Below are 14870 nucleotides of genomic sequence, written 5' to 3' on the forward strand. Positions count from 1 at the left end.
CTCTCGTGCGTCCTCCCCACTGTGTCGCCGGTCGAGGCAATGACTTTAGTTTCGCTTTTAGATATCTCTTTTATAGATGCCATCAATGCTTTTAACTTTCTAGATGTAATTACCGAAATCAAAACAATCCAGCTCGCGCGTCAACTTGAGAGATCAGCCTCCTTAACTTAAAGTGTCAAATTTCTCGGTTTCTAAATGGACGGTTTGTCTTAACTGACAAACGCTAATGTTCGGCCACGATTTATATACCATCGACCTGTCCTAAAACGTTAGCACGCTGTGATCGATTGCTTGGAGATTGCGTGTTTCTCCGTTCGAGAGCGCATTTCCTGTTCACATCTGCGACAAAACAGTTGATTATTTATGAACAGAAGCTCACAGAAACGTGAAAATGGTCTCATTTGAAAGAAAATATCCTAAGCTAAAAGATGATGTATTGTGATTGATTGAAGCAGCCTTTATCAAAAGTGCGGGGGTCGATTTCTGTCTTTTCAAAACTGCGGGGGTCCTGACCCAACTGTCCCCCGTGCAAACGGCGCGCCTGCTTGAATGTGCCCCTGGTTTGGGTGTGTTTGGTTAGATGACTAAATGACAGGAGGGATAGTGTGAAAGATATTTTTATACCGAATTGTGATTGGTCTGTGTCATATCTCTTCTCAAGCACTGGCACATCCTGCAGGTGTTACAAATACTCTTTTTTTAAAAAAACATTGGCTGCGTCCGAAAACCTAGGTAGCTGTCTTGCTGCCTCGCTGTCTTATAAGAGAATGACTTGTACGGCAGCGTTTGTGCATGAAGGCACCTCACGAAACTGATTTCGGACAGACTTCTGAGGCAGCGTAACAGTTAATGATCTACAGCAATATAGCGCAAGCTTTGGTGAGAACTAAACAAATATTTAATTTTTACAGTAGTAATTTCTCGATAGAAATTATATCAAAATTGAAATATGTTGGTCAAAGTTTATACACAAACTGAGCAGCAAACGCAACTTTCGGACGCCATCTTTATTTTTCTAGCTCAGTTGTCACAGAATGGAAAGCACAGGATTGTGGGATATCAAAGACAGCTAAGGGTACATCTATGCTTCCTTCAAAAATCGATCTGAGCAAGGTATCTCACGAGACAGGAAGTGAAGCTAACATTGGATTCGGACGTGCCTTGATGCCTTACTACCTTGAAATGTGTCCTCAGAAGGCAGCATTTTCCGGTTTTCGGACGCAGCCAGAATTTTTTTCACAGAAATCTTGTAAAACTTGAATCTTTCTTTCTAATTATCTGTGTCCAGTCCTGCTCCTCCAGCCTTAAACACACCTGAATTAGCTAATCAAGGTCTTATAGGCTAGAAACTTCTATAGGTGTGTTGAGGCAAGCTGGAGCTAAACTCTGCAGGGCAGTGGCCCTCAGAAACCGAAAATCTCGTAACAACGGTGTTATGTTCCTGTGAAAAACTGTTTCAATGGGTGGAGCTCACTGATCATACTGTCCTGGAGAGACCTGTACTCCACTGTGGGCGCGGCTCAATTGAAATACGAACATACGAATGGAATGGAACATGTTGTTTTATCTTTGGATCACAAGTTTGATTATTTCGATAAGGTAATACAGCTGAATGGACACACACCCCATTTAATTGTTCAACTGTTCATAATCTTTATACAATAGGCTAAAATGATCGGCTTTGCACGTGCATTTACATTTTATCATGGTTTTATGCAGAGGTGGGTAGAGTATCCAAAAACCGTACTCAAGTAAGTTACTTGAGTAAGAGTAAAAAAGTATCCAATGAAAATCTACTCAAGTAGCTCGTTACTAGTTACTTTGTATCTCTCTCTCTCTCTCTCTCTCTCTCTCTCTCTCTCTATATATATATATATATATACACACACACACACACACACACACACACACACACACACATAGCATGTTATTATTTAGATAGGTATTTAATGTATTATCATAATTAGATATCTTTGCAACAAACACAGAAGAGACGAGCATTATTTCTGGCATCTGTAACCCGAATATCATTGCATGTCCTTTACTTTGTAAAATAATAACGTATACAGCTACATTTGAAAGAAGAGAGAAAACTATTTACATGTGCTCGCGCTCATAACCGCTGAACATCACACAAACAATGATCAAATGCACGCTGACGGATCTTCTTCAGTCTGTTCTCCAAAATGTAATCAAATGTAAATTTCAGCAGGCGTGTGTAAACCGTGTTAACCCTCTACAGCACAGCGTTGCCCTCAGGCAACGGAAAGTTTTGTTAAGCCCTATGTTTAGTACATTTTTCTTTAAATGATTACAACCGATTAGAGAGGTTGAGAAAGTACCAAAGAACAATCCAGTAAGGTGTGGGAGGCACTATCAAGCACCATATAAGGTGGGACGTCCTGTTCTGACACATGATCACAGGAGCACATGGTGTGAGAAGGCGGCAAGATTATTTGCTTTAGGGCAACGTTGTGCAATAATGGGTACTTTTCGAGGATGTTTTGGGCATTACCTCACATTGGCAATAATGTGTTATAAGAAGGGAAGATGCAGGATGTTCCTGGGTGTGCAGGAACACCCAAAGTGATGTGAAAAAATTGTAACGTACACCACTATTTCACAGCAGAGAAGTGCTTTTTTTCATTCAATATATCAATGTATTCCAAGTGTTTTTCCCTTTTTACTTAATGATTTCTTTCTTTTTTTTTTTTTTTTTTTTGATTTTGATGATAATTTTCTCTGATTCTGTACCATTGTCGCACAAATCCACCAGGTTTCTCTTATTATAAAACATTATTACAAGCTTACTGTTGTTAATCGAGCTAAGATAATGAGATAGTTTTGAACACTGGCTGGTTATGTACTTGCTCAAAAATTGATTTTGGATCATTTTTTACCAAAAAAAAGTTACGGACTGTAGCTTTAATGTTATCCGTGTTATTTTTCATCTGCAAATACCAATGTGGACTTTTATTAATATCCGAATGGCCGTTAACTTTTAAAGTTATTTTTTATTTATTTATTTATTTATTTATTTATTTATTTTTTGCTGTCTGCAAAAACCCGATTAAATCAATCAGTGAGTTGGTGGGAACGATCTAATGCTGTACAAATCGAGTGATCGACTGTCTCTTTCATGTTCCCCACTTAGAAAATCTGATGCATGTATCTGCACTCTGATGTGCTTAATGCTTCTTGAATTTTTTGTTTTGTTTTGTTTTTTACGTTGTCTCTGAGCAGCTTTGTCCCGAAATGTCGGTATTGTTTTCAGAGAAACGATCCTCGCATTTTTTTCTAGTCAAGTGAAACTTCACTTTGCGTGTCAGAATGTTTGATCCCACCCAGAACACTACTATATGGAAGTTCAAGTTCATTTACTAAACATTTTAAATATATAAGCCTGTAGCCTATACATCATCATATGTTCTGTCATATAAACAGTATTTACAATAAAATAACAGCACAATTTACTTGCCTCAACTCAGTATGCATTGGTATTATTATTATTATTAGAGGCCTAATTATTGTTTTTGTTGATCCATTTAATCTATTGCCAAACTTTAATATGTGAATTATATTATTGAAATAAACACATTTAGCGTCGTCAGGCTTTTGTTTGTGCTTAATGGATAAAACAACGGAATTGCACTCAAGTTTATGGGTGCCGTACATTTTATCTGCCACAAGATGGCGCTGTTTTCGACACTCTTGATGCTTTGAAACCATAAACCTTTCCCGAAACATTTAGAGAAAAGCTTCAAAGATTTAATTGGCTTAATTTCTCCATCCCCATAGTTATAGGCCTTTTTGCAAATGTTTTAGTCGAATTTAGCTGTTTTAGAGAGCGTTTACTCATTTTAAGCCTGTTTTTAAACATGAACTAGGCCTACCTGTAACATCCTTTTTCATGTGTGTAAAAAAACGACGAAACTAAACTAGCCAATCAGATTTCTTTTCACCCATAACCCCACGCCCACCCATGGACGCATATAAATTTGATTTATTAATCAAATTAATTTTTTTAATTTATTGTCATTCTCTCTTGCTCTCTTAATATGTCATGAGTGTATGCAGAGAGAATTAATTAAAAAATTATGTAAAAAAAAAATAAAATAAAAACGTCAAATAATTTGCGCCCTCTCAAGGTATGCACAGTGCGTACAGCCGTACGGCTGCAGGCGCCACTGATTGACAGGACAGTTTACGGTGACCGGATGCGACAGAGAGCAAAGACGCAATTGTATGACGTGATAGTACGTCCCAAAGCTTGCCTACTCTTTTGCTACACACTCAAAAGTATGTACTTTTTGTTGCATACTTTTAGGGCGTAGTATAAGTAGGCGAATTGGGACGCAGCAACAGTTTTGCCAACTTGTTTGATCAAGACTTTGAACGGAATCGACTCAAAAGAGTGATTCATTTGTGAATGAGGCATCATTCATGAAAAAAGAGACAGCGGGTTTGGAATAACTACGCATTTCTTAACATGTACAGTATTGCATTAAAATAAAGTAACGAGAGAAACGTCGCCAAACGTAGCGAAGTAAAAGTACCGATTTTTCATTACAAATGTACTCAAGTTAAAGTACTACCCAAATTTAAATCTACTCTAAAAAGTACAAATTTTCCAAAAAACTACTCAAGTAAATGTAACGAAGTAAATGTAGCCTACTTTGTTACTACCAATCTCTGGTTTTATGTCATTGTTTTTGCTGTCTAGCCTAACATTAGTGATACAAAAAACTAATCTAGCACATATTTCTGTTTTTCCTTGTTGTTTGGTGCATATTTTAAAATTGTAAACTGTGTCCTTGTAATTGTTTATTTTGCAGCATCATGAATTGCACAAGAATGACTAAAATAAAATTCAGATGTAGCTAACTGAAAGTTTTAATAAACTTTTTATATATATATATATATATATATATATATATATATATATATATATATATGTTCTCTTACGTTATTTTGTGTTCACTCTTGTTAGTTTTCAACCACTTCCCAGCAAGCAATTTTATGTCTATTAGACGTCTAATAGCCGTCAAAACATAGCCCGGCCGTCTAGGCTAAAATAAGGCTGAATTTGGGCTGTCAGTGAAAATCTAATAGACGTCTAACCATAACCCAAAAATAGACTAGTCATCAATTACACTACTAATGAATGATTACATCTATACATGCAATAGACAACAAAATAATGGTTAAAGGATTCTTTTCACTTAAATATAACAGGTTCTCATAAATGACAATCCGTCCAAACAAATTAAATATAAAAGGTTTTATTTAGAAAAAGAACTCAAGATAATACACAATGATAAAAAAAAATAATAAATTAAATTTTACAAATACAATACAAATAAACATTACAAGAAAATTACAAAGTGTAACATAATCAAAATATAAAACATTGACAAAAAAAAAAGTTAAATAAAAAATGTTAACAATATTTTTTGGTTTATAAAACAACCTGATTAATTTTTAGTTCCATAAATTCCATGTTTTATGTAAAGCACTTTGAATTACCTTGAACATTGTTGTTGAAATGTGCTATTATACAAAATAAACTTGCCTTGCCAAATCAAAAACTCATATTTTTATGCCATAATGATCAAAAGATTAAAAGATATACAAGGCTTCCATAACAAATAATAGTAGGGTGCACAGGTTTCATGTTTACCCCCTTGTATTTAGATAATTACAGAGTTTTAGGGCACAAGGAAACACTACAGTACATGTGCATGTATGTTAATCTAACCACGTTTTACTGTCTGCACTGTTACCCGCTAAAATGTCACGGTTCCTACACAAATGTACATAAATAATAAACACATGTCAAAATGAAAAACACAGATACTTACATGACCAAAAGCAGTAAAGAATTTGCTTTGACATTTGCTGTTGCTTGCTCTCCGTCTCCAACGGTTGTAAAATGCGGAAATGTTTATCGCGAGATCTGGCAACAGTGATCGAGAGCTAACGTTCAAGTCTCGCGTTGCCAGTGGTCATGTCTCAGTAGAGCCACAGTTGCCATCTAGCGGTTGAGAATTGTAAATTTTTAATTAACTTAAAATTAAATACAGTCATATATGTGTGTGGTATATAATTATAATTAAATTATGGTTTGGCTATACCCTGATATATATATATATATATATATATATATATATAATATATATATGATATCGTAGAATGTAGGATTGTGTGACAGCAAAAATATGCTGTTTCAAATATATACTTGCATATAAATTGCATAATTGCATATTGCATATTTATGTATAAATGCAAGCATATCAAGAATCCCACAAGCTTTGTGGTCGAAAATAAACACTATTTTGGTTACACTCATTGCTGGTCTGAATCAGGGCTATAGCCAAGCCGTAAAAACTAGACTATAAATTGCCTCGATTTCGCCGGGTGGACTAAAAGCAGACTGCACATAGCCTATCCAATTCAGAGCTAAATCGTGACTACATATAGACCATGTCATGAAATGCCACTTAAATCTTGTAGAAATCATTGACATTGCGAACATGATGAGATATCAACCATCTCATGCACTTCCTGTCCAAAAACTACAATAAATCAGGATTGACTATATGGGGGCTACAAATAGCCGGTCTTACTACGAGCTAAATCGTGGCTACGCACAGCCTACACAATATAACACAGACATCCCAAGTCTCCCGGAAGTTCCGGGAGTCTCCCGCATATTGATAGCGGCTCCCTGATGCCCGCAAATTAGTTAAAATCTCCCGGAATCTAGAGCGAGCGAGCAAGAGCGCGCATAGAGACTGTGTTTCAAACCAGCGCGCGCACGCCAGAGAGGGAGAGGGAGCGAGAGAGAGACCTTGCGCGCGCGCGTGTGTGTGTGTGTGTGTGTGTGTGTGTGTGTGTGTGTGTGTGTGTGTGTGTGTGTGCGCGCGTGTGTGCTAAGCGTATGTATGACAGAGAGCATCCCGAATGGCCTTTTTCGGCAAATAACATGTCAAAGATGTGAAACCAAACACCTTGTAATCACTGTTGACTTCACTTACATGATGCAATATCATACACCCCGCAAGTTATTTTGGCAAAAACGACATGTAACCAAATGAAAGATTATTTTGGCTAAAAGTGGGTTACACATAGCCGGACTATATCGGGTCTATAGTTAACCGAGACGGTGAAATGACGGCTATTGCTTGCTGGGTTGGGTCATGCTGACACAGCGTAATGGCCAAAGTAGCCAAAATGTGTTATCTAAATGATTTGACTAATATTTACACTAAAAGTTTTTTTTTTTATTAATTATTTATTATTATTTATGTTTTTTTTTTTTTTTTTTTGTGGACTGCACTGACACTGTTTGATGAGAAACTTTTCTGCAGAGCTACTAGTCAAACTGAACTAATTTTAACAATGGAACTGCATCATCACTGAACTGACTAATGTTGAGCAACACTATTGTTTTTTTATGGCTGCTTTACAGCAGAATTGATCTCTGTTTGCATCATTGAATCATTATTTTCCTGAAGGTCATTGTAAAGCTGATTTGAAACAATCTGTATTATGTAAAGCATTCCAAAAATGTCTTGGCAATGGAGGCCTCACTGAACCATCGTATTTCATCAAAAATATCTTAATTTGTGTTCTGAAGATGAACAAAGGTCTTTACAGGTGTGGAACGGCATGAGGGTGTGTAATTAATGACTGAATTTTAATTTTTGGCTGAATTAACCCTTTAAAGACATTGTTAAAATAGTCCATGTGACTACAGTGGTTCAATCTTAATGTGATGAAGCAACAAGAATACTTTTTGTGCACCAAAACAAAAATAACCACTTTATTAAACAATCTCTTCTCTGTCAGTCTTCTACGCAGTTGAAGTAAACACAGTGCAGTGCTTCCGTGTTTTAAGTCAGAATGCCTACTCGTTGGCTGACGCTGTTAACGTGAGCAGCACAATGTCATTTTTATAGTAGTTATTTCTATAAAAACAATTCTTTAACATTAAAAAAAGTTTGTAATTTGTGTTTTTTGACAATGCCATAGAGTTTGATTCCAATACAATAATACATATTCTTAAGTAATTAAAAACATCTTTATAAATATGTTAATTTATACATGTACTGTAAACAATGAATACTGAAATGGGTGTTCATAATAGATAAATCATTATGTAGGCATACACTCTAATAAATGCTGGGTTGTTTCAACCCATGTTTGGGTAAAATATGGACAAAACCAACTGTTGGGTTTAAAATTTAATTAAAAAAATGTAAACCCACTTGTGGGGTTTGTTCATATTTGACCCAAAACAAAAGCATTTTTAGTGTAATTCTAAATGTACTTATAATGAACAATAGTGTATATATATATATATATATATATATATATATATATATATATATATATATATATTAAGATCAGCAGAGAGAGAGAGCTAACAAATTCATATTGCAAAAAAAATATATATATATTCTGCAGTACAAGAAGAACAAAATGGCATCCTCTAAAGAAAATTATCACCACTTTGCATGAATGCAAAGCGTATATTTGCAAGGAAGATTTGCATTCATTGGCCTGTGCAAGTGAACAGAGAAAGATGTGTTTGTCTTGAAATGGCAGCAGACTTATTTAAAAACATTGTACTGCTTCATTGATGTTGTTAGAAAAAAAACAAGCATGTTTAAATTTGTCTTATAAATAATTTTAAACATACAAAAAATTGGTTATTTTTTAGCATAATCACCATATCTCCACCTATTGCATTGAGTTCTGATGTTCTCGTTTGATTATGTATAGCCTATATCCTGTATTTGCCTGCCTACAATTGGCTCTTTTATCTTATTCATTTTTACTCTCTGTTTGACCCACTAGCATTTGTCTGGCTATTTTGGGCGTGTCTTTGGTTGCATATCTGTCTGCCCTGGATATTTGACTTTAAATCTTTATTGTTGAACTTGGGCAATTAGAACCCATATGAAAAAATACTATAGTAATTTATAGTAAATACTATAGTGTTTTTGAACCATACTGTAGTAAACTGTAGTATACTGTATTATAGTATTTACAACACTTTGTTAATGAATGCTTCAGCATACCGTAGTATTAACTATAGTGAACTGATAAACTGTAATGTAGTATACTTTAGTTTTTACTACAGTAAACTGTAGTGTATTGTAGTATAATATACGCTATAGTTGTAGAAAACTATACAGTATTGGGTAATTTGTTTATGTTACTATAGTTGTTATATTACCACAGCAACTATAGAATACAATAATTAAGTACTTTACTATAGTTTGGTTCAAAAACACAATTTTTTTCATGTGGGAAGTATCTGCACACAGATTCTGACAACCCTTTGCTGGAGAAAAAAAAAAAAAAAAAAGTACTTTGGATTTGGTCATGTAATTTGATGGGGAAGTCAAATTCACAACATACAAATCTAATCTAATAAATAATAACAACACATGGATAAAGTATAATACGCACGAACCCACACCACTAATCCTACCCAAAAGTACCAAGCGTATACACGCCATAAGGTGCGTATCATGAACGCCAAAACTCATTTTGACATATATGAGTTTACGTTTGACGTATATGTTTGACGTATACGAGATTACGCCACTGATACGCATTCATCTCATGTGATCAGGTAGCAACGTCAGGTCTCTACCTGTGTGAGTCCGTATAGCTAACCTAGCCTATTCAGAGCAGACATCCAGTAAATTAACAAAAAAATTATTTAAATGATTGCAAGAGATGAATTTGATTTGATAAAGCAGAATTTCCGCAACTGTTTGCATGCAACGTGACGCCTGTTTTCAACACCTGTCTAAACATTTTTTTAATTTAAGTTGTCGATCTAGATTAGCTGGTTCACGTTTGTTTGCATGAAAAATTTCCTAGAAAGGACAGTGTCTGGAGAGCCCGTTTTGTGCCGAATTCGGACCCCCGCCAGATTTTTACGCCCCTTGAGTGTCCGGTATAGGTAGGATTCGGTGTGGTGATGGGTCTGGGGTTAGAAATATGCTGCCTTCACGTGCTATCAGAAATTTGAGATGACGATTACGAGCTCATCGTATTCAAGTTACGAAATAGAAGGGTGTTCTTGTGCAAGGTGTTTTGTTTTACCTAGGAAACACTATAATTCCGAGAAAACGTGAAGGCAGCATTAGGCAACCAGGTAGCGGCTTAAACAAGGGGGTAATCATTTGACAGGGAAGTAAAATTCAGCAAAACACCTGTGCCGAATTTCGAGGCTCGACCGCTGTGGGTGAGTAGCAGACCGCGAGATTGTCGGCGCTGATTTTCGTATGTTTTTTGATGGCGATTTCACTTTAAATAGGCTACTCCCGGCTTTACTTCTGCCTCTTGCGCGGAATTGTCTTTATATGCTATAAAGAACTGCACATTTCTGTTAATGAAGGGCTCTTAAAGCGGCGAGGAGGAGTTTACTACAGCAAGCATTCTGTACAGTTTGACGTATGAGTCAAATGTTTTAGCCAATAAAATAACTTTCAGTTTTCACTGATGTGCTGCTATTGTCTCTTACAGAACAGAAACAGTGCTAGCTTATATTTCATTTAAAATTATTTTTGAAAATAAGTGTAACATTCCTTTAAATATCATATTATACTTGTATTTGAGGCTGATCACTTCCTTTTCAATATTCTTTTTAGATCAGACAATGTCATGGATAAATGGCTCATCGCTGTCTCGTCTGGGTCTAATAGTGACGTTGGCAGGTGTCGTCTTTCTGATAGTCATGTTTTCTTCTTTCTCACCTTCAAAGAAATGTCCACCTCCACTTAGACCCGCACAAAACAACTGTGTCAAAAGCAAAAGCTCTGTTACTGATGCAGTAGAAGACAAACCTGTACTTCTGCTGTGGACCTGGCCTGAAAATTACAGGTTTGACCTGAGTGACTGTAAAAAGTTGTACAATATTGATAACTGTCAGTTGACGGATGATAGATCTCTCTACAGCAATGCAGACGCTGTTATGGTTTATCACAGGGGCATCAGTTGGGACCTGTCCAACCTTCCTCCATCTCCTCGTCCTCCGTTCCAGAGGTGGATTTGGTTACATTTGGAATCGCCAACTAACACAAAAAAAATACCAGGTCTGGAAAACCTGTTCAATCTCACTCTCAGCTACAGACAGGATGCGGACATTCCTGTACGGATGCACTTGACTCCCAGGAAGAAACCTGAGGAGTTTGTAATTCCCAAAAAAGACAAACTGGTGTGTTGGATTGTGAGTAACAACGATCCTTCAACAGGTGTCAGCGCAAGGAACGTTTTTTACAGAGAATTCAGCAAATACATTGAAGTGCATATGTACGGGAGGGCGTATTCATCATTTCTGAATTATAACGACTACTATCCTACTTTGGCGAGCTGCAAGTTTTACCTTGCCTTTGAGAACTCCATCCACAAGGACTACATCACGGAGAAGATCAATGGGCCGCTTGCTGCAGGTACCGTCCCTGTGGTTTTGGGTCCTCCCAGAAGAAACTATGAAAACTTTGTTCCTGGCAATGCATTTATTCATGTGAATGACTTCCCAGATGCAAAGTCACTAGCAGAATATCTGCTTCGGCTGGACAAAGATGACGAAGCATATGGCAAGTTCTTTACCTGGAGGAAACATCTCACTCCAACTCCTCATTTAATACTACAGAACCAAGAGTTTGTTCTGGCTATCTGCACTGCCTGTGACTATATAGCAAGACACAGAGAATATAAAGAAGCTCATGATATTTATGAATGGTATTTCAATTAAAATCACCACAGATTGTGGAGTTAGTTACAAAGTTATTGATTTTGTTACAAATATATTTCTAATAAACATTTCTGAAGGGTTTTATGACTGATCAAGCTTTACAGATCTTTATTGAAAAGGGTTAAACAATGTTTTTCATGCTTTTTCAATGAAACAAACAATTATTGCACATGCACCTGTGAAACAGTTCTGAAGACACTTAAGGATTACAGGTGGTTGGCAATTTAAAAAAAAAAAACAGGGACCCTGATCACCTGATGTGAACCAGTGTTGGGGAAAGTTGGGCTGGGCTGGGCTTGCTTGTTTTTTTTTTAAATAACAACAAAAAAAAGTTCTATTTTTGGCAAATGTTAAAGGATTAGTTCACTTTCAAATGAAAATTAGCCCAAGCTTTACTCGCCTTCAAGCCATCCTAGGTGTATATGACTTTCTTCTTTCTTTTTACCAATGAGTATGAGCTGAAGAAAGTGCTTCCATCCATCATAAACGTGTACTCCACACAGCTCCGGGGGGTTAATAAAGGCCTTCTGAAGTGAAGTGATGCGTTTGTGTAAAAAAAAAATATATCCATATTTAAGTATTGAAATAAAATATCTAACTTCCGCCAGACCGCCTTCCGTATTCAAATTACGAAGAAAGAGTAAAACTCTTGCGGTTCAAAAAGCTTACGTTACGTCCAACGCCTTCCCTATTCAACTTACGAAACAAGTGTAACAGATGCGACGCCAGTTTACACTTTCTTTGTAACTTGAATACGGAAGCCAGTCTGGCGGAAGCTAGATATTTTACTTCATAACTTGTTAAATATGGATATTCTTTTACACAAACACATCACTTCACTTGCATTGGTCATGTGCATTCACTGCCATTATAAAGCTCGGATGCGTCAGGATATTTATTAAAATATCTCTGATTGTGTTTATCAGAAAAATGACATATGCCTAGGATGGCTTGAGGGTGAGTAAAGCTTGGGCTAATTTTCATTTGAAAGTGAACTAATCCTTTAAAGGGTTAGTTCACCTAAAAATGAAAATAATGTAATTTGTTACTCACCCTCATGTCATTCCACACCCATAAGACCTTCGTTCATCTTCAGAACACAAATTAAGATATTTTGATGAAATCCGATGGCTCATTGAGGCCTCCATTCACAGCAATGTTTCTTCCTCTCTCAAGATCCTTAAAGGTACTAAAAACATATTTCAAATAGTTCATGTGAGTACAGTGTTTCTACCTTAATATTATAAAGCAACGAGAATACTTTTTGTTCGCTAAAAAAACAAAATAACGACTTTTCCACAATATAGTGATGGGCTGATTTCAAAACACTGCTTCGGAGCTTTACGAATCGAATCATTGATTCGGAGCGCCAAAGTCACATGATTTCAGCAGTTTAGCCGTTTGATAGGAGATCCGAATCACTAAGTGCTCCTCTGCAGCATCTACTAAAGTGATAATTTATAGGACGGCCCACCTGATAGCCAAACACTCTTTTTCTACGGTACTGTACTTAGCCTCTCTCTTAGAGAGCTTACGGCTAATGTACAGTACCGGCCACTCCTCACCCTCTATCTCCTGGGACAGGACAGCACCCAGCCCCCTGTCCGACGCGTCAGTCTGCAACAGAAAAGGGAGAGAAAAGTCAGGAGAGTGAAGCAATGGCCCGCCACATAGAGCAGCTTTTACCTGGGTGAAGGCCTGCTGGCACGGCTCCGTCCACTGGACCGTATCTGGAGCATCCTTTTTAGTTAGATCAGTCAACGAGCTGGTGAGGGCCGAATAATTAGGTACAAACCTTCTATAATATCCCGCCAGCCCGAGGAACTGTCTAACCTCCTTTTTGGTCTTGGGGCGCGGACAGGTCGCAATCGCTGCCGTCTTGTCAATTTGGGGACGCACCTGCCCATGCCCCAAGTGGAAGCCCAGATACCTTACTTCCACGCGCCCAATTGCACACTTCTTCGGGTTGGCCGTGAGCCCAGCCGCTCTCAGCGATCTCAGGACGGCTCTCACATGCTGCATATGCCGCTGCCAATCATTACTATAGATAATAATATCATCCAGATAGGCAGCCGCATATGCAGCATGGGGCCGGAGAATTTTATCCATGAGTCGCTGAAAGGTGGCCGGTGCCCCGAACAGCCCGAACGGAAGCGTAACAAATTGGTGTAATCCGAACGGCGTCGTGAAAGCTGTCTTTTCTTTGGATAAAGGCGACAAGGGGATCTGCCAGTACCCTTTCGTTAAGTCCAGTGTCGAATAAAATCGAGCCGCACCTAGCCGGTCAAGCAATTCGTCCACCCGCGGCATTGGATACGCGTCGAATTTCGACACTGCATTCACCCTGCGATAGTCCACGCAGAAACGAACCGAGCCGTCGGTCTTGGGAACCAAAACTATCGGGCTCGCCCAGTTACTGCTGGACTCTTCTATTACTCCCATTTTCAGCATTGCCTCTAATTCGTCCTGAACTACCTTTTTTTTTGTGTTCAGGTAACCTATACGGCCGGCTGCGAACAACCACGCCCGGCTCCGTCTCGACATGGTGCTGAATGAGGTTGGTACGTCCCGGCAGGGGAGAGAACACGTCTGCAAATTCTGTTTGCAATTTGGATAAATCAGTGAGCTGGGAGGGCGAGAGGTGATCTACCCCCGGGACCAGAGCGAGAGATTGAGTTTTTATATTCGCCTCTGGTCCGAGATCATCCTCCCCGCTAATCACCGTCGCCAGCATCACTGATTCTGCCTCATTCCATTTTTTCAGGAGGTTGAGGTGATAGATTTGACGTGCCCCCCTCCTGTCGGACCGTACCACCTTGTAATCGAGCTCGCCCACTTGCCGTGTGACCTCAAACGGGTCCTTGCCACTTTGCAAGTAATTTCGAACTGGAAGTAGGGAGCAATACAAGTACTTTTTCTCCCGGTGCGAATTTACGTAAGTTAGACCGTCTGTTATACAGTTGGCTCTGTCTGTGCTGGGCCTGTAACAAATTTGGGGCGGCTATCTCCATTGATAGCCGCCCCAAAGTGTGGAGTTTTGATCTCAAGTCCAGCACATACTGAATTTCATTTTTGGCCTGAGATGGTCCGT

General features: G+C 38.1%; 1 protein-coding gene across 3 annotated transcripts; it reads left to right on the top strand.

The window, feature by feature from the left end:
* Positions 1-9611: 9611 nt before the first annotated feature.
* Positions 9612-11870, top strand: LOC125280595 (4-galactosyl-N-acetylglucosaminide 3-alpha-L-fucosyltransferase 9-like). Of its 3 annotated transcripts, none has more exons than XM_048211239.1 (2): positions 9612-9671; positions 10674-11870. In XM_048211239.1, the coding sequence occupies exon 2, from the start codon at positions 10682-10684 to the stop codon at positions 11777-11779; it is 1098 nt and encodes a 365-aa protein (XP_048067196.1). In that variant the 5' UTR covers positions 9612-9671; positions 10674-10681; the 3' UTR covers positions 11780-11870. The 3 variants fall into 3 exon arrangements, with proteins under 3 accessions (XP_048067196.1, XP_048067195.1, XP_048067197.1); XM_048211238.1 differs by lacking the exon at positions 9612-9671 and adding an exon at positions 9678-10267; XM_048211240.1 differs by lacking the exon at positions 9612-9671 and adding an exon at positions 10287-10305.
* The last annotated feature ends 3000 nt before the right edge of the window (positions 11871-14870 follow it).

Source organism: Megalobrama amblycephala, linkage group LG12 (assembly GCF_018812025.1).
Source record: "Megalobrama amblycephala isolate DHTTF-2021 linkage group LG12, ASM1881202v1, whole genome shotgun sequence".
NCBI classification, from domain to species: domain Eukaryota; kingdom Metazoa; phylum Chordata; class Actinopteri; order Cypriniformes; family Xenocyprididae; genus Megalobrama; species Megalobrama amblycephala.